At 36.8% G+C, this 19496-nt stretch overlaps 2 protein-coding genes across 5 annotated transcripts; both read left to right on the forward strand.

Moving 5' to 3' along the window:
- The first annotated feature begins 6331 nt into the window (after positions 1-6331).
- Positions 6332-9799, forward strand: LOC107765037 (protein TIFY 6B-like). Of its 3 annotated transcripts, none has more exons than XM_016583627.2 (7): positions 6332-6577; positions 7875-8071; positions 8212-8471; positions 8563-8653; positions 8749-9076; positions 9183-9240; positions 9430-9799. In XM_016583627.2, the coding sequence occupies exons 1-7, from the start codon at positions 6508-6510 to the stop codon at positions 9566-9568; spliced, it is 1143 nt and encodes a 380-aa protein (XP_016439113.2). In that variant the 5' UTR covers positions 6332-6507; the 3' UTR covers positions 9569-9799.
- Positions 9800-11137: 1338 nt separating this feature from the next.
- LOC107765036 (TPR repeat-containing thioredoxin TDX-like) lies at positions 11138-16602 on the forward strand. 2 transcript variants are annotated; one of them, XM_016583622.2, is made up of 11 exons: positions 11138-11605; positions 11693-11726; positions 12989-13099; positions 13190-13277; positions 13375-13455; positions 13547-13611; positions 13731-13871; positions 13967-14083; positions 14163-14216; positions 14978-15008; positions 16122-16602. In XM_016583622.2, exons 1-11 carry the CDS (start codon positions 11496-11498, stop codon positions 16448-16450), a joined length of 1161 nt encoding a protein of 386 aa, XP_016439108.1. In that variant the 5' UTR covers positions 11138-11495; the 3' UTR covers positions 16451-16602. The 2 variants fall into 2 exon arrangements, with proteins under 2 accessions (XP_016439108.1, XP_016439109.1); XM_016583623.2 differs by lacking the exon at positions 11693-11726 and having other exon boundaries at positions 11407-11605.
- The last annotated feature ends 2894 nt before the right edge of the window (positions 16603-19496 follow it).

Genomic DNA, 19496 nt, shown 5'->3' on the forward strand with positions numbered 1-19496 from the left:
ATGTCTCGGAATCGGGTAAAAGTCACAAAATATGAACACTCATTCACTCACGAGTCCAACCATATAAGAATTACTCGAATCCGGCCTCAGATCGTCTTTCAAAACTCGAAATTTTAGTTAAAGAACTTCTTCCCATTTTCCCCAATTTTTCAACCCCAAAACATAAATTAAAGAATTAATTAATGATAGATTAGTGGGATATAACCAAAATAGAGTGTAGGATCATTATCCAATCGATATCTCTAAAAATCCCTCAAAATCTCGTCCAATTCCGAGCTCCCAAACTCAAGTTTTGATAAAAATGGCCAAACCCTCGTTTTGAAATGATATAAGTCTACCCAGTTATTCCTTAATCGAAATTGCGGAAATAGCCTCGCGATCGCAAAGAACAACTTTGCTGCCCCAGGATTTAACCCTACGCGAACGCGCAAAACACCAAGCGAACACGATGTGCTGGCTCTGAGACTTACGCGATCGCGAACGTCCTCACGCGTTCGCGATGAGCAAAGCGCGTGGCCCAGCTTTACCCTCATTAACTCTACGTGAACGCGACCTTGGCCACGCGTTCGCGAAGCACCACTTCACACCACTACGCGTTCGCATCCTTATGCCCGCGAATCGCGAAGAACAAAACTTCCTCTGCCCAGCTGAGCCTATGCGATCGCGGCCCCTCTCTCGCGATCGCGTATAAGGAAACCAGATGCACCAGATCATAGAACTTTAGCCATTTCTCTAAGTCCAAAACGCATCCGATAATGATCCGAAGCACACCTGAGGCTCCCGGAACCTCAACCAAAGATACCAACAAGTCTTAAAACACCATATGAACTTAGTCTAGCCCTCAAATCATATCAAACAATGCTAAAAATATGAATCACCCTCCGATTCAAACTTAATGAACTTGAAACTTCCAATTTCTACAACCGATGCCGAAACCTATCAAACCACGTCCGATTGACCCCAAATTTTGCACACAAATCATATTCAACCCTACGAACCTACTTCAACTTTCGAAATCGTAATTCGATCCCGATATCAAAAAGTCCACTTTCGGTCAAAATCTTCAAAATTTCAACTTTCGCCATTTCAAGCCTAAATCAGCTACAGACCTCAAATTCACAGTTTGGACACACTCCTAGTCCAAAATCACCCAACGGAGCTAACGGAACTGAAGAACCTCCATTCCGGAGTAGTATTCATATAGTTACGACTACGGTAAAAAATCCTAAGGCTTAAGCTTCCGTTTAAGGGACTAAGTGTCCCAAAACACTCCGAAACCAAAAATAAAACCTCCCGGCAAGTCACATAAGCAGAAAAAGATACGGGGGAAGCAGTTAATAGGGTTATCAGTCCTTGATCTACCAAACAGCATCCTGGGGCATCTACATAAGACTTTTGCTAGGTTCTTTTGGAGCACAAAGGAAGAAGGGAGAAGCAGACACTGGGCTTCATGGAAAAATCTTTGCCTTTCTAAAGAGGAAGGGGGGATAGGTTTTAGGTCCTTAAATGATGTCTCAAGGGCACTGTTTGCTAAACTATGGTGGAGGTTTAGGACCACAAAATCTTTGTGGTCTAATTTCATGTAGAATAAGTATTGCAAGAAAGAGCCACCAACTGTGGTGCGTTTTAGGGGAGGGTCTCATGTTTGGAGACAAATACTGAATGCTAGGGAAGAAGTAGAACATGAGATCATATGGGAATTGAAGAGTGGAACAACTAATATTTGGCATGAAAATTGGACTGGATTGGGTGCACTTTATCATGTATTGCCTGAAGACTTTCCAATCAATGAAGGTCTTCAGGATGTGGCAGAACTGCGGCAAGGGGAAACATGGGATGATCAGCTGCTAGATCAAACTTTTAATGAGGAAATTGCAGGACATATAAGGCTAAATGTGCACTATGAAGGCAGTGAGGGATATTGGGATAAGCCATACTGGATGCCAACTCCTTCAGGCAAGTTCAGTGTTAGCAGTGCTTGGCAAATACTAAGGCATAGGGCAGATCCTAATCAGGAATTCAAGTTAATGTGGATTAAAGGTTTGCCATTCAAGATATCCTTCTTCTTCTGGAGATTGTGGAGGCAGAAAATAGCCACCGATGACATATGGAGGAGGCAAGGGCAAATGGTGATGTCTAGGTATTGGTGTTGTCAGCAGCCCCAAGAGGAATCCATTGAGCATATATTTGTCACAAGTCCTACTGCCTCCAAGGTATGGAACTTGTTCATGGGGCTGCTGGAATTTCTGTGCAATTGATTCAATTGAAGCAGATTATAAGGCATTGGTGGTATGCTCAGTGTTGTCCGAAATTAAAGCCACTATTTCAAGCAGTACCATCTATCATCACTTGGGAGATGTGGAAGAGAAGAAATGTAGGTAAACATGGTGGTTCAATGTCCACAAATAGGGTGATTCATGAGATAAATAGGACATTGCATCAACTGGGAAGGGTGAGGTATGCTTGGATCTCTAATATTCCATTGTTATGGCCAGACATGATTCAATACTTTGAAGGATATAAACCTATATTGATCACTACAAGAGTAACATGGCAGCTTCCTTGTCATGGTTGGTACAAATGTAATACTGATGGAGCTTCAAAGGGCAATCTTGGACCTAGCTCCCTAGGCTTTTGTGTGAGGGATGATGAAGGTGATGTGGTGTATGCTAGGGCAGTAGACCTGGGAGTTACAACTAATGTGGTGGCTGAAGCTAAGGCTATTCTTTAAGGGTTGGAATATTGTGTGGAGCATGATTTTCACCCTTTCATACTGGAGACTGATTCATTGGTGATGAAGAAGGCGATAGAAAGGGAATGGGATCCTCCTTGGGTAATTGCACAGGATGTGAAGAAAATTATAGAGATGAAGGACAACTTCAATGTGATCTTTCAACATGTGTTCAGAGAAGGCAACTCAGTGGCAGATTTTATAGCTAACATTGTGTTCTCTTTTGCAAGTACATCTGAGTTTCATTCATTCTCTGAACTGCCTAGTGCAGGGAGGAGGTTGATCAATATAGACAAATCTCAATCACCTAACCTTAGGATTAGGATAGCAAAGAGAAGAACCCCAGACTGATGGCTTCACAATATTGGACTCTGAAACTGATATGTCCAAATGCTAAGGAAGATGATGAACCCATCATATGGTATTTTTGGAGATTGTTGAATCATTTCTCAGTGGTATTAGCATGCTTTCAAGCTCAATCTGAGGATGGTTTAGCAATGTTTTGAATGATGTCTACATTAAAGGTTCTAGTAGGGAAGGATCTGAGCTTACAAGATCACAAAAAGGCACAGGCTGGCCTTTGCCTTGCAAAGTCTTCTTAAAGCCATATCATTCCTGGCTTTTGCCTTGTAAAGCCAGCCTAAAGCCAGCTCATGCCTGGCTTTTGCCTTGTAAAGCCTGGCTAAAGCCAGCTCACGCCTGGCTTTTGCCTTGTAAAGCCTGGCTAAAGCCAGCTCACGCCTGGCCTTTGCCTTGTAAAGCCTGCCTAAAGCCAGCTCACGCCTGACCTTTGGCCTGCAAAGCCTGCCTAAAGCCAGCTCATGCCTGGCTTTTGCCTTGCAAAGCCTGCCTAAAGCCAGCGCATGCCTGGCCTTTGCCTTGTAAAGCCTGCCTAAAGCCAGCTCAAGCCTGGCTTTTGCCTTGCAAAGCCTGCCTAAAGCCAGGCTCCTCTTCTACACATTAATCTTGATGAGTGAGCACATGATTAATACTTGAACAAAATCAATCCACTGCATATGGAGATCATATAGTAGCGACACTTGGAGGACGATGCGGACTTCAACTCTGCGGTGGAGATGTTTGGAATTCATTTTAGACTATGGACAATATATCCTGGCGTCTGGTGAGGGCTTGATAAGTTAGTTAATTAGATTTTAGCTTTTTTATCTTTTTTAATAGCTAGTGGCTTCATGCAACTTCTATTTTAGTTTTTGGTTTGGACATCTTGTAAGCATTGGACCCATTTTTGGGATTTTATTTATATATTAGCCCTTAGGCAAAAAAAAAGGTAATAAATAGGGGATCAGAGGTGTCCTGATATATTATTCGAATTCAAACTGATACATAATGAACTGAAATCTCTTCTATTTATAGAAGAAAGGAAGTTGTTGTATAAGCTGCTACTACACCAGATATGGATAATCTTCTATGGAGAGTAATATGTAAGCTGCTACTGCAAGCTGCTTTGTAAGATCCTTGTAAGTTGCTATTGTACCAGATATAAACAATCTTTTACCGATGGTAATATTTATTCATAACGGAGTACCGAAAGGATAAGCTCATTATACTAGATATAGATAATCTTTTACCGGGGGTAATATTTATCCATAATGGAGTACCGAAAGGATAAGCTTCTTCAGGAAGCTTATTTCCAATAAAGTACTAAATAGATAAACATATTTACGGCGGAGTCCCATATGGATAAGCTTCTTCAGGAAGCTTCTTTCTAACGAAATACTAAATGAACATCCATAATATAATATATTCATAACAAACATGCGTTAATTATAATAAATCTAATATAGAACAAAAATATAATAGAAAATTTCTTTGATATAGAAAAACATGTCAGGTCCAAATACGCATAAAATGGTGATCATTTACGAAGACAAGTAAAACAAAAACTCTTTTAAAACATGTTTTTCTTCTCTAAATATCTCATATTTTTAGTGTTTAAGCCTTGGGATTTATGGTCAGTATTTACGAGGATTAAAACTTTTAAAAAGGTAAAACGAAAACTTCTTTTTAGAGAATGTTTTAATGTAGTTTCAACTTTGATTTAGCTCAGCTCTTTGGCTATAGAGCTTGCTTTTCAAATTTACTGAAGTCGTTCTTAAGACATATGTTGGGCTCTATTCTAAGCATTCTCAATTAATTGTTTACGCCATAATTCCTTCTCTTCTCAATATCTGAGATCGTTTATTGTTAAAATTGATTTGGAGTAGGATAAAGGGAATTTTTTTTAGTTACTTTTATTGCTAATTTTCAAGAGTTTACCCTCCATCCTACACAGGAGGATCATAACGTTTTCACTTATCTTTTGTGTGCCTAAATCTCCAACTTATTGATTAGTGGTGGTGGTGCTCGACTACTAGAGAAAATCCCATTCATTAGTGACATTTGTTCCGTTCAATTTGAATGCCAAACCCAAGTTGTTTGGTTCGAGGGATAAGAACTCTTGATCTCAATATATAATGTTAAATTACTTGTACAACATTGATTTTGAATATAAAATCCTGCATCATTTTTTTAAATCACTATCTAATTGTATCCATTTTGGCTGCTATATTACAATGTTGTTATATAAAAAATATATTATAACATAAAATAAAAAAGTTGATTCTCAAGAAAATTTGACAATTATAATAAAGTATTGTTATATCAGATAGTGATTGGAGAAAGATTTGACTGTATTACAATACTTCAATAATGAATGTACATAAATATTAATTTAACAAAAAGTTTGTTAATATGGCATAAACTATTTTCATGTAAAATGTACTTTTCTATTGAAATGTTATAGTGATAGAGTGCGCACGAGAAGTGAGATAGTCTCCACCAATGATAATGAGTATCAAAGAGAAATGATGCAAATTTCTGTTGCTATTCCCTCCAAAAATATATCTTATACGCGATTTTTTATAACTATCTTTGCTCAAAATTTAAATATAATAACTTTATCTAAAAATAATATTTGTGATGATTTTTTCATTTCTTTTTTATTATATTCAAATATTTAAATTATACAGAGCTAAAAAATTGCACTACCACCAAAATTGTTAATATAAATGTGGTCCATCTGGTATATTGTGTAAAATTTTAAAATAACAACCAATAATGAAATGACCAAACTTTAATTGTAACGTAGTGATAATGGTCCCTCCTTTCAATTTGGATCCTTTTGGTTATCTCAATATCAAGATTTGTGAACTCGTCTTTCATATGAGGGTTAAATATTATTTAATTAATTATAATAATAAAAAATGAATTCCAAGTTCTATATTTCGTCGGTATAAAATATTTATCAAATTACTTTATTTAAAATATAATTGCATATAATTTTATTTAATAAAAATCTATTTATAATCTAAAATAAATAATAATAATAATAATAATAATACTATAAATTATATTAATAGTGAATCAAAGTATACAACTTTTTCTTTAAAAAAAAATAAAAGGTTGCACGGGACGATTAATTACCGGTAATAACCGGTAAAGTTGGAGCCAAAAACAGACAAGGTAACCTCGAAAAATGAACGGCAGTGATGTTATCTTATAAAAAGCAAAGGTATGACTTCATTTAAACCTCTTGTGTACTATTTCCCTCACATTTTCCTTTCACAATAAACAAACCTCCCCCCTCAAAGCCGAAAAACCAGAGCTCTCAGCTCTATTTTTCTCTTGCTATTCTCAATCCTTTTTTCAACAAACTGTTAACGATCTTGTCAGATATCTCTGAAATCCTGAAGTTGGAGCTAGTTTTAAGTGAAATAATGGAGAGAGATTTTATGGGTTTGACTCATCACGTGAAGCAAGAAGTCATTGAAGAACATATAGATCCAGGTATCATATTGTCTTTTCGTTTATGTTTCATGTTTTCTCTTCCTCTTATTTCAAGCTTGAATCTTTAGGCCAGTTACACCTTATTAATATTTCTATGATAATATCTCTTTCTGTTTAAATCGTCCCTTTTCCATTTAATTAGTCTATTTAGTTGAAGAACTTTTTTTCCTTGCAAACCAGCTATGGAATCAAGCCAAATAGTATTCGAAACTTATATGAAGCAGTAAAGATTGGATATCTTGATCTATCTCAAGATTTTCGTTTCATTTTTGAAAATTTCCTTCTTCCCCAAACAGAGACGGGATAGTTTCCTATTCGTCAAAACAAATTTTTTATTGATTTAATGTAAGTTTAACAGCTGTATAATTTTATATTAGCAACGTACTGTGGTCCACGTTGAGTGGGAATACTTCAAAGGTAAAATTAAATAATGGCTAATAGTATTTGTTTCGGAGTGGGTTGTGCAACCATAGGATTTGGCTTTTTCATAAGTTTGGATGTTTCGAGGGAGGCTTTGTTTAGACTTTAGTGTAGTCCATGCACCTTTTTTGAATGCATATTGTGCGTTGGATATACATTACTAACGTGCACCTGATAAGCTCTTATATTAGTTTATTTGTGAAGAATAAAATTTAAAATTTAGATGAGTTGTGGTGCCCCACAAGTCACCTTCTTTAATTAATATTAAATTATGGTGGTACATCACCAAGAACAAGATTAAAGTAATGAATAAAGTACTTTTGCTCCCCCCATTAGAATAATGTATTAAAGAAAGCCCAAAGTATGGCTCTATGTATAAACTTTTAATCTACTTTGACCAGATGGTTTTCCATGTTCTTTACTTCATCTTATGTATTTGGAAAATACAATATTGTATATTATTATATTGCACATGAGATGCTTAGTAGTTAGCAGCCTGTATTTTAATTCCAAGAAAGAGAACATGTTCACCCCCTTTTTCAGCTGCACCTATGAAGCACTTTGAATTATTTATTTGATCAGATTTTCTTATTATAAGGGAAAAAAATGTCTGGGAAAAAGCATAGAGGTTATGACAATTTATAGTTTGGTGGGTCGGCGTCTCGTCTGTCTTTTCTTAATATATACTTCAAACAATTTACCAGGGTGTTGTTTATTATTAGGTAACTACTCAATTGCATTTCTGTATTGGTAGAGTTAAAAGTTGAAGTAGGTATTTAATTTCTTGTACATCAGAAGCCTGTTTATACACTTAGAAAATATAATGCTGGATGCAACTAATTAAGATGGTATCTTCTTCTCTTGTCTTATGTTGCAGCACCTCTGAGAAGTTCAGCAATGCAGTGGTCATTCTCGAACAACATCTCTACTCATCCTCAATACCTCTCTTTCAAGGCTGCTCAAGAGGATAGGCCGAAAACTGGTTTTGATTCTCTTGCATCAACTGGATTGGTGACTATAACCACAACTGAAGCTGTCGACTCAAGTCATCGACCATACTCTGGTGTAACACAGGTTCGTTATGGATTTTCATAACCTGTATTTTAATCATACCCCCCTAAAATGCCTAAATGAGATTGTCAAATGGTACCAGAGATTTGTATAAATACTTTCACATTCGCTGTCTTTTCATTAGTTGTTCCTCTAAATGTCAGAAAAACATGATGCTTGAAAAGCAAGGTGGAACACACTACATGTCGACAACTTTCTCTCCTCATCACTATGATGCACACTCCCTGCCTCGATCTCATGGAGTCAGAGTGCTCCCAGTTTCCAACCCAACAAATCAGATTTCTGTATCTATGACTATGCCTGGTCATAAGTCCTTTGTTTCTCCTCTTGGACAGAATCCAGTTGCTAGCCCCATTTCAGCTGTTCCAACTAACAGCGCTGTCGTGGGCACTACTGATTTAAGGTATGTTAGCTAACATTGATATAAGATATCTTAATTGAGAAAACTTTTACTGAAGGGGGATGCTGAATTTATTATGGATCTCTATTGGCAGGGGTGCTCCGAAAACTCCCCCAGGTCCTGCTCAGTTGACCATCTTTTATGCTGGTTCCGTCTGCGTTTATGATAATGTTTCACCAGAGAAGGTAAATGCTCTAGACCTTTAGGTTCTCCCTGATGTTGGTCTCATAAATGTATCTTATGTTGACAATTTCACCAATTATATCTTCTTTTGGATTAGGCTCAAGCTATTATGTTGCTTGCTGGAAATGCACCACCTGTTACGCCAAGTGCAACATCTACTCTATCTCCAGTTCAGGCGCCTATACCCAAGTCCTCTTCTGTTGACTCTTTTGTTGTAAATCAGTGCCACAACACAACACCTACTCTTCCCAGCCCCATTTCTATAACATCTCATTGTGGATCTCAACCTGCCGGAGTGTCTAGTAATACAAATGGAGTAACTATTATCAAATCAATTGGGGTCCTACCATCTCCTTCTAATAAAGCAGAACTTTCCAAATTTTCCAGTTCCATAGGATCTGTTCCTGCCACCTTTGTTCCATCAGGTATATTCTTGTGCTTTTCAAACTGAAAAATCACCAAGATTCTTGGCCAAATTTTGCTTATTCGTACGTTATGTCAGTAAAATGATTGGGCATTTATCATATGCAGCTGTGCCGCAGGCACGCAAGGCATCATTGGCTCGGTTTTTGGAGAAGCGCAAAGAAAGGTAATTTGGGGTTTGTTTTCATCCCAATTTGAGTGAGTTTTTGCTGTTTCATAAAGTGTAAGAGAAAGGGGAGTCCTTTATCTGTTTATCTCAAAGGATTGCTTTTCAGATATTATCCCTTTTTTGGTACGTCCTTTTTGTGAAAAACTCCACTTTTGTGTTAAAAGCTTGTTGTGTTCTTGAATTCAGGGTAATAAGTGCATCACCTTACGACAGCAGCAAGCAATCCCCAGAATGTAGCTCTCTTGGATATGGAAGCAGAAGTTTCGCTAAAAACACTTTAGGCTCTTGTCATCCCCATGTAATCAATTTGGTCAAGGAGACGTGAAAAATGCCAATGGTGGCAAAATAATGTAGACGCAAGATCAAGACTGTAGCGAGAGATTATTTAAGCTATTAAATTTGTGTTCGTCTTGACCTCAATACTTCAGTTCTTTGTTAGATACGATTATTTTAGGTTGTTTTCCTTGTAATTGTGATCAGAGCCTTTTCATCTGAAAACACTACGAGCCTTTTGTAGGTTTCCATTTTTGCCAATGTAAAGAAGCATTCTTTTCAATGTTACCTTGTTCAGGGTATGTTTTATTCTTCTGTTCGCCACTTTGTACATCGGAGCTTTCGCCGGGCGTTTTCTTACTTGGTCTTTTGGGAGTACAGAAAGTGAGTCAAAAGTTTTCTTACTTGTTGTAGTATTCTGAATTGAACAAATAAGAGTCAGAAAAGAACGGTTGTAAGTGATGGAATTGCTGTAAGTGCTCTACCGTTCAGCGTTTTAAAATCTTATACCTTATGCTGTGCAGCATTGAAAGTTTTTATAGATTCAACTTTTTATGTTTTCGGTGGAAGTTGAAAAACAGGGGTGTTTAGACTCGAACTGAGTTAGGAAGTCCAGTCCATTTTCAACAAAAGAACCTCATATCCTAATGGACTCTAGATTAGACAGTGTAAGAAGTTTGAAACCAAAAAAGGAGAAGCAAATGTCAAACACTCCATGGTGGGAGAAAACTCACATTGACCACAGAATGTATAGAATGAAGCTGAAGAATGAGGCTAATGCTCAAAGTCTTCTTCCCGCTCGTAGCAGTTGCAGCGATGTTTCAATTTTCAAAGCTCTAAGGACGAGATCCGATTGCATTTTTGTGCAGGTTAATTACTGTTGTTCCATTAAAAAAAAGGCATTTGGTGCACAAAGCATCACGGGTGCACGCACGGTCCGGAAAGGGCTGCACCCAAAAGCTGTGATGTAGACAGCTTACTCTAATGCAAGCATTAGTGGTTGTTTTTAATGACTTGAACCCATTATTTCTTGGTAAAAGTGGATCCAAGATTATGGAAAGATGAGTGCACTACTACGAAGCTATAGGCAGAAGCGGATCCATGATTTTAGAAAGATGAGCGCACTACTATGAAGAGGTAGAAAAGAAAGGAAAAAATAATCATATTGACATAAGATTTGAACTCATAATCTCACTTAGAGAAGTGTACCCAATAACCATTCCATCATATGTACTTTGAGCTTGGGTGTCCGCGTATATATTTAAGCATTTCTAAGAAAATATAACATTACTATACATGATTTAGGGAGGGGACCATGAGTTCACGTGCCCCATGGAACTCCCCTTGATATGCTATCAATACGTCACATAGAGACAATTTTACTGTTGCTCCAAGGCTCCCCTTATATTGTAGTTCCATCAAATTTGTTGTATTTCCATCAGTAGCATAAAAACACAAAAAATTATGAAGCTGAAGCTAGCACTCTAAAGATAAGAAGAAAATAAAAAGTATCCCTTATTTCATACTACCTTGTCGATACATAATCGAGCTAATACAAAAATTTCTTATTTCAAATTCAAAGTGCTATGCTATTATTATCTGGTATTCATATGAAGAATGCATAGTCTTCTTTCTTCTCTCATATAAAATCTCATTGGCTCCAAGAGCAAGGAATGCTATATGTTTGGCATGAAGCGGCTAATTCCATGCATATTATATGGACATCTGGTAATATTGATTCCTTGATTAACCCTGGACCAAAAATGCTCTCCTTTGGCAAAGATAATTAGATAAAGGGCCATTTATGTCTAGGGTTATACATTAAGGGCCAATATTAATCTAACCCTATACTTAACGGGCTATTTTGGTATATCAATCGGAAAACCCTGGGGCTATCCTGCGGACAAAGTTGTGGAAGTTGACATATGTTGGACTACTAAGACAGAGAAAGAGAGTGAACTCGGGGGACGAAGACGATCATGGATAATGAGAAACTTCAAGACCTAAAGCAATTCGTGGAGCTATGCAAAACGAACCCTTCAATTTTACAAAATCCTTCGCTTTCTTTTTTCAAGAACTTTCTCGAAAGGTACTACCGCTATTCTTATTTTCAAAATTCTTGGGCTTTGCTTGAACGAACCAACTGTTAATAAATTGTGTAATGAATTAATTTCAGCTTGGGTGCTCGAGTTCCTACATCCGTTAAATCTGTAAGCCTCCGCTAGCAATTCGCCCTTTTACTCGCTTCAGCAATTCCTTATTTTCACGCCCTTCTTTTTGTGTAAAATACTACTGTATCAGTCTAAAGAAGATACTTTTATTAATCTCTTTTCAACAAATTAGTTTGCGTCAACTTATTTGATATTTCATTCATATAATAAATTCAATTGTTTAACATAACGGTAACCATTCTGAACTTTAATCCCCACTTTACTAGGTTTTAAGACTTTCTTACTCAAATGTTAAATCTCCTTATTTAGTTATAGCTGGAGGTACAGAATTCTTTCTGAGATTTTTTCGTCAAGCAGGCTGAAGCTAGCTTCATGGATTATCCTGGCCCTACTTGGCTGAAGCTATTTGAAAGCACCCATATGTTGATTATCAGTTTCTCGTAAAATAGCCACAGTATAGGAGATCTAGTTAAACAGTGTGGTTCCTGTTTCATGTACGAATTCAGGCAGTCCCAGCTGAGGTTTGGTGTAAACATCACAATTCAATGATGCATGAATGCCATGTTTCATCCATAAAATTGCAAGTTCAGCTACCAGCATCTTTCGGTTTAGATTAATGGCCTCTAGGGACAAGTGAGGTTGCTCTAGTGGTAAAGCACTCTCCTGCCAACAAGGTCGGCAGCTCGAGTCACCATGGGAGCAAAGTGGGAAAAGGGTCACTTTTAGTCCCCGAGCAAAGGGGATTTGGGGGTAGGAGTTACCATATCAAAAAGAGAAGAAAATAGCTCTAGAATCATGGAGAGACATACTCGTTGATGTGCATCAGTACGTATAAATATATGCTTGTGCTTGGATGGCTGGGTGAGTACACCAACTAATTGGGGGATGAGTGAAAAATGGTACAACTTTTGAACAGCATCCTTGCCCACAACTTTAATATATTTGATAAGGAAGACCATTATTGCGGTCCTCTAGCTTGGGCTTGCCCACTAACATAAGCTAAGTTAATACATCTGGTTCTTTGAAGCTCTCTGTTTTAGACCAAAGATTTAGTTCAATGCATGCAAAAAATTTTATGATTGGTTCAACAATGTGGAGTAGAGATTAGTTTTTATTTTGAAGAAGTAAATTAGTAGGATCTATTACACTCTTATGATATTTGGTATAGCCAAGATATTTTGAAAAAGTGGTCATCCTTTTTGCATGGTTTCAAATTAAAGATTTAGAAACCATGATATTCGGTGTGAAATGGGGAAATGTAGTTTATTTTCTCATATTAATGCCGGGCAATGACTTCACAGGAAAAAGGTGGAGATGAACATCCTGATGAATTGGATGAGGACATTATAGAGTCTGATGTTGAGTTGGATAACACTGATACCGTGGAACCTGACAATGATCCTCCACAACAGGTCTGTGATGAAGGGTTAAGGTGGATTCAACTGCAGCATGGTCTTAACTCTTAAGGATTTAATGAGCTCTTTCTTGTCGTATAACTGCAGATGGGAGTTTATTCAGGTGAAGTTACTGAAGAAAATCGAGATGCTGCTCAAACATCAAAAGCTAAAGCTCTTGATGCATTATCTGAAGGCACGTTAATCTTTACCTAAATGAGTAATATAGATCCTTCTTTTACAATCTTAATTTGGGAAAGTTACACCTTACTGGAACTGTATATTCCTGGCAGGCAAGCTTAATGAAGCCATAAATCATTTAACAGAAGCTATTTTGTTGAATCCAAATTCTGCAATATTATACGCAACAAGAGGTTATTTCCTGACATATTTACCATCTTAAAATTTTGGACTCTGTATCATGTCATTCAAGTGGTCTTTTGACAAACACTAATGTCTACACAGGTAGTGTCTTCAATAAGCTGAAAAAACCCAACGCCGCGATCCGTGATGCTGATGCTGCATTAAAGGTTTCTCAGAAGAAATTTCAGAACATGGTTTCATTAACTAGAAATGAAATTTTAGGTTCATTTATATTCCTGTGATTGCATCTTGATTCCTACTGACACTTAAATCATTTCATTTAAAGATCAACTCTGACTCAGCAAAAGCATACAAAGTAAGGGGTATGGCTAGGGCAATGTTGGGCTTATGGAAAGAGGCAGCTAACGACCTTCATGTGGCATCGACGATAGATTTTGATGAGGAGATTGCAGAGATACTTAAAAAGGTCATATCTTCAAACTTCTTTTTGTGCACATTACTTCTCCCCGACATACCCTTAAACTTTAAATCTAACAAGTTCACTGGCTGTAAATATGGCAGGTTGAACCTAATGCTCGTAAAATTGAAGAGCACTGCCGAAAATATGAGCGTCTGAGACAAGAGAAGAAGCAGAGGAAAATTGAGCGTGACAGGCAGTGCCGTCAAGCAGAAGCAAAGGTGTTTTTAGTGTACTAAATGTATTGCGTGATTAGCAAGCCGATTTTTTATTTAATCTTGACATTGTATTGCGCTGCAGGCAGCTTATGAAAAGGATGAAAAGAAAGAACAACAATCTCAACATAAAGCTTCTGTAAGTTTTCTACGGTCTATTTTTGTGTTCCCCCCAGTCACACAATGTGATTTTTGAATTAGATTTTTTCTTTTGATAAGGTGGCTTTTGAAGTAAGAATTATGTTCACTGTTTGTGCTCTTCTGTGGGCTTCAGCCTGTTGCATCTGTTAATACTCCTCAATCTAGTTTGCACCTGAAGCTGATATCCTTTATATATACATCCTTTGATTGGTTGGTGACAGTAACTCATTTTTGAGCTCCATCTGTCCTGCTTAGCCCCCACTCTAAAAGGTAGCCGTGACAATTAAAAAGAGCTAACTTCTTTCTGTGATCATCAACATTTTAGTTTTCTCACTGTCTTGGGCAGCTTTGTTATCTCCTCATAGCTAATCTCAGCTAGCATCCAGTTGGATCCATACTCCTAATTGACCCTTTACCTTATGTCTCTTTTCCTGGGGGTAGGGCGTTGGTGAAGGGGGGGACTGAAATTGCTGACAAAAATATGACATTAGTTTACCTTGTTACACACTGTTAAAATGAGATGCTATATTTCTCTTGCTGTTTTTTCAAGTGATGTGGTTGAATTTAACTGCATTTTCATCCATGGTGCAAGTCAAGTGGCAAAAAATGACTAGGACCTAGATCTGGATTACTGAGTAGGCCTGGTATTTTCTGATTTTTTACTGTTTCCCTTCTGCAGCCCCTCTATTTACTTTGTTTATAGATTCAATTTCTTCTTCTGATGAGTTACTCTTTCTTCCAAAAAATAAAATGATGCAGGGTCCTGACTCTGGTTCTGATTTAAATGGTGGTAAGATTTCATTATTCGAGTTGACTACTCATTTGATAGTTGATGGTTGCATTTAAGTTTATCTAACGTATTTCTTTTTTGTCTGTTGTGACCGAGTTTTCATTCTTAGCAATCCGTATGTTAAACTAGTGTCCAACATTTATTATTATAATATGACTGGAAATATCGCATCATTTTTTTGTTAATGAATGATTGCTCGTAATTAATATCTCTATCAACCTCTTCCTGTGATTATCCAGGTTTTTCTTTATCTACTTACTATATATTAAACACAGCTTAGAATGAACATCAAGACTGGTATGCACGATCGCCAACCAATGAAAAATACCTATCACCATATTTCAACCTTCTTGATTGAGCTAGTCAGCTTCCATCTGTAATTTGTTAGAACTATCACATTTTACTATGTAAACTGGTAAATGACCACCTTTAGGTAACACGGATATGGAATTATGGATGATGTGTAGATATCATGTAGATATTTGCTCTATATGCACACAATTGCATGTTGAGATAGGTCCCTGGTTCTCTAGGCTTTCTTAGGTACCTTTCGGGAATTGCCCTGATATTAGACCATCTCAAGGAGATTGCTGAAGTGTTAAGAGCATTCCATGTCCAGCCAAGAGGTTGGTAGTTCTCATCATCATGGAGAGAAGTGGGAAATGCTCTTGCGACCGCTGGGAAGCCGGGGAGGGGGTTGGGTTTGTGGGTTATGATAGTTGGTTCAAGGGAGAAGGAAAACTATAAAGAAGGCTGCTGGTAGCAGCTAGATGATGTTTTGTAGAAGCTGTTGAGCATTTGGTTATATATTGAAGCTAAAGAGCATGTAGTTTTTGTAACTTAAATTTCATGTTGTCTGATGCAGTTAAGTCTTCTAGTATCTCTCTGCCTTTCAAAATTTGATATCCTGAACGTTGTTATGTTAATCTCCTCTAGAGAATTTGTTTCCCTCTCGTTTTCATGTGTTATTTGTCATTTGGGTTTCCATTAACAATCACTTGTTAGGTGATGAATAAAAGTGTGTTTCGTGCTGCAAAGTAGTGCAATTTTCATTTGAGAGGTTTAGAATAGCATACATATTTATGCAATCGTTTACTTGTTTGCTATATACAGGAAAAATTATTGGTATCCATTCTGTGAGCGAACTGGAGACAAAGTTAAATGCTGCTTCCAGAGCATCGCGTCTAGCTGTCCTTTACTTCACTGCGACATGGTGTGGGCCTTGTCGTTTCATTTCTCCAGTTTTCACAAGCTTGGCGGAGAAATATCCAAAAGCTGCATTTCTAAAGGCTGATATAGATGAGGCAAGAGATGCGGCTTCAAGATGGAACGTCAGTAGTGTTCCAGCTTTCTTTTTCATAAAATATGGCAAGGAGGTTGACAGAGTAGTAGGTGCTGACAAGAATTTGCTGGAGAAAAAGATCGTTCAATATGCAGGCTAACTTCATATGGATTGAATTTGTGCATTACTTTCTCTGTTTCAGAATAATAGTATGTGATTTGGCTGGTTTGGTGATATAAATGTCTTTGTTTGTTGAAATAAAGGCACAGTTTCTTAAGTTTCTTTCAGTGAAGAACTGTTTTCAAGGTTTCCTAAGTACGTTATTGTCAAAATTTTCATCTGAGGCAACTTGATTCAGGGAGACTTCCCTAGTTTCCTGGTTCGTGAAATTTTCTAAAGCTCTATATTTTTCATGTCTATATGGTTATAGACTTACAGTTATGAATCAAAATCACATACAATCTATTAGCAGTAAGAGCATTATTATGAAGATAGTAGCAAGTTACAAACGGCTAGGTACAAACTTCTAACCAACGTTAAGTGCATCAACGAGAGATCATGAATGCTATCTATAAATGTCAGCAGTTAAAGTTTTGACATTAGAAGACCAACACCAAGTATCCTAATATTCACATTGGCTTATAAGATTGTCAAAATAAGATAAGTATTTAATACATCTGTACATGTAAATATTATCATTACTTTACTGCCAACCATCACTACGCTTTAGTCCGGTTGGGTTATACTCCCCGGTCACTTTTGCTTGGCATATATACTAAAAATAGATGTTCACTTTTACTTGTCACTTTACGCATATCAAGAGAAGACAACAAATTTTTTCCTATTTTACCCACAATATTTATTACCATTTCAAATCATTTTCTCAAATTCCAATAAAATATGCATCAATTAATATAGGTAATGTCACGACCCAAACCGATGGGCCGCGATGGGCACCAGATACCTTACTCAACCGAGTACCAACGTAACGTATCTTTCTTATTACATCATCATATATAAACTCAAAACATAGGCCGACGAGGCCGTACAATCTTTCACGTACACGACATATGTCTATAAGCCTCTAAAAGTACATAATTGTCATAAAGGTCGGGACAGAGCCCTTTCATACCAAACCATACACATCTAAATCATACTGACCAAACAAGCAACTCCGGAACAAATGGAGTGCAACAATATCTTCTGCTGAGCTGATCGCCTACTTGGAGGATTCTCGACCTGTCTATCGAGACTTGCGGGCATGAAACGCAGCGTCCCCAGGCAAAAGGGACGTCAGTACAAATAATGTACCGAGTATATAAGGAATGAAAATCAATAAATAATAGACATGAGAGAAACATGGAGTAAAAGATTCGACATGTAAGCTCTGTGAATCATTTCGTTTTTATAATGTCATGCATATGCGTATAAATGTCAAACCATGCATAGGTATATGCGTTCATAACATCATCAAGCCTCTGAGGGCATCACATCATATCATTTCGGCCACTGTGGGCAAATCATCAACGTATACCAGCTGATCAGGTGGTGGTGCGTATATAACGCTGTAACCTTTTTTCATATCCCATATATATATATATATATATATATATATAACCTTTTCCCATATCCCATATACATATAATATACATATATACGCGTATATAACGCTATCTGGTAATGGGTCAATGTATATGTATAAATACATGAAATGCATAAGAAATACGTTAATAATATTTTCTCGGAATGTCATAAAAATAATATGCCTTAAGAAATATGTTAATAAAATTTTCTCGGAATGTCATAAAAATAATGTCTGTCGGATAAATTTTATCAAATACGTATTTTTCTGAGACCCATAAACAGAAGATATAATAATAATTCACATGGGGAATCAAGAATATAGACACCCCTAATATTTCTATGAATAGAGTCGTTTATGAAAACTGTACGTTTGCTTGTTTCTTTCAGTATTATTTGGGTCATGCCAAAAGAAAGAAGGGATAGCCTTAACATGCCAAGACAATCCTCTAATACACGTTAATTGCGATAAAACACAGAACAAGTCGTATGAAAAGCTCGAAGCAATTATGTTGTTATGCAAAGAAAATCTTAACCAAAACCTTTCCTTAAGAACTTAGCAACAACGTTGCTATTTGAAAAGTGAATTAACGCCGATGCTTGAATTGTAAAGTTTCTGTGTAAAGCTTGAATTGTAAAGTTTCTATGTAACGTTGGTGCTTGAATTGTAAAGAACGTAAAAATGGATCTCTTTCCTTAAATAAGTAAGGTGACTCACGTTCAAGACTTGCCCACCTCTCTTACTTTTGCCACCTCTTTTAATGACTTAAGAGTCATTTGGTTAAAGAGAGGCTTGGTGCCACGTTGGTCTTTCCCATCATTATTCAAATAATTTATTAATTAATTGAATAATATTTCATTATTCAATAATTAATCAATTACCCGAATAATTAAGAATTATCTCAATTTACTTAAAATACTACTTACTTTTAACATATCTTATACAACTTAGTATCATGGTCATGTGATACCTTGTATGCTATTAGTCCATAAATACCGGGTATTTTAGCTCGGGTCGTACTTTATCCAAAACGTCAAACTTTGACGAAATTTATTTTCTCCGATTTGCTTACCTCTCACCTTCACGAATTTACTCGTCACTTGTTTGAAATAGCATAATGCTTAAAATTTCAAAATAATCACATTCTGGAACTTACGTCGATTAACTTACGATGAAACTTTAACGTACGAAAATACGGGATATAATATCTCATTTCCGAACTTTCAATAATTTATTTATGGCGTAATTTCACGTATGAAAATATAAGGTGTAACAGGTAACATTTGATAAATTATGAGCCTTATTTATTATTTTTGGAGGATTGTCAAAAGTCAAAACATGCCAGAAGACAAAAGACATTGCATAAAAATAATGCGACTTATCTCATACCCTAAATCGTACACATCGTAATAGAAGGGCCCTTTCCCCGATCAGAAAAGATCCAATGTCCGCTGATTTTGACTGAATTTATCATCAAATTCCTTCCCAGGATTCGTGCGCATTTTGTCAGAGGAAAAAGCCTTAACATTTTCTGATTTTGGGTAACCATTATTGTTGATGTTATTTATTGTTTTGAGTTATTAGCACTTTATATAGCAAGGGATTGTGTATTATCTATTCTCTC

This window comes from Nicotiana tabacum, chromosome 4 (assembly GCF_000715075.1).
Source record: "Nicotiana tabacum cultivar K326 chromosome 4, ASM71507v2, whole genome shotgun sequence".
Lineage (NCBI taxonomy): Eukaryota > Viridiplantae > Streptophyta > Magnoliopsida > Solanales > Solanaceae > Nicotiana > Nicotiana tabacum.

What these genes read in the sequence shown, in the direction of transcription:
- LOC107765037 (XM_016583624.2), top strand. Translation starts at nt 7,629, where the DNA reads ATGACAATTTATAGTTTGGTGGGTCGGCGTCTCGTCTGTCTTTTCTTA. An exon ending in AGGGTGTTGTTTATTATTAG is followed by an intron (nt 7,720 to 7,874) that starts GTAACTACTCAA and finishes CTTATGTTGCAG; the next exon opens with CACCTCTGAGAAGTTCAGCA. An exon ending in TTGGAGAAGCGCAAAGAAAG is followed by an intron (nt 9,241 to 9,429) that starts GTAATTTGGGGT and finishes TCTTGAATTCAG; the next exon opens with GGTAATAAGTGCATCACCTT.
- LOC107765036 (XM_016583622.2), top strand. Translation starts at nt 11,496, where the DNA reads ATGGATAATGAGAAACTTCAAGACCTAAAGCAATTCGTGGAGCTATGC. An exon ending in GCCGTCAAGCAGAAGCAAAG is followed by an intron (nt 14,084 to 14,162) that starts GTGTTTTTAGTG and finishes ATTGCGCTGCAG; the next exon opens with GCAGCTTATGAAAAGGATGA. An exon ending in AATCTCAACATAAAGCTTCT is followed by an intron (nt 14,217 to 14,977) that starts GTAAGTTTTCTA and finishes AAAATGATGCAG; the next exon opens with GGTCCTGACTCTGGTTCTGA.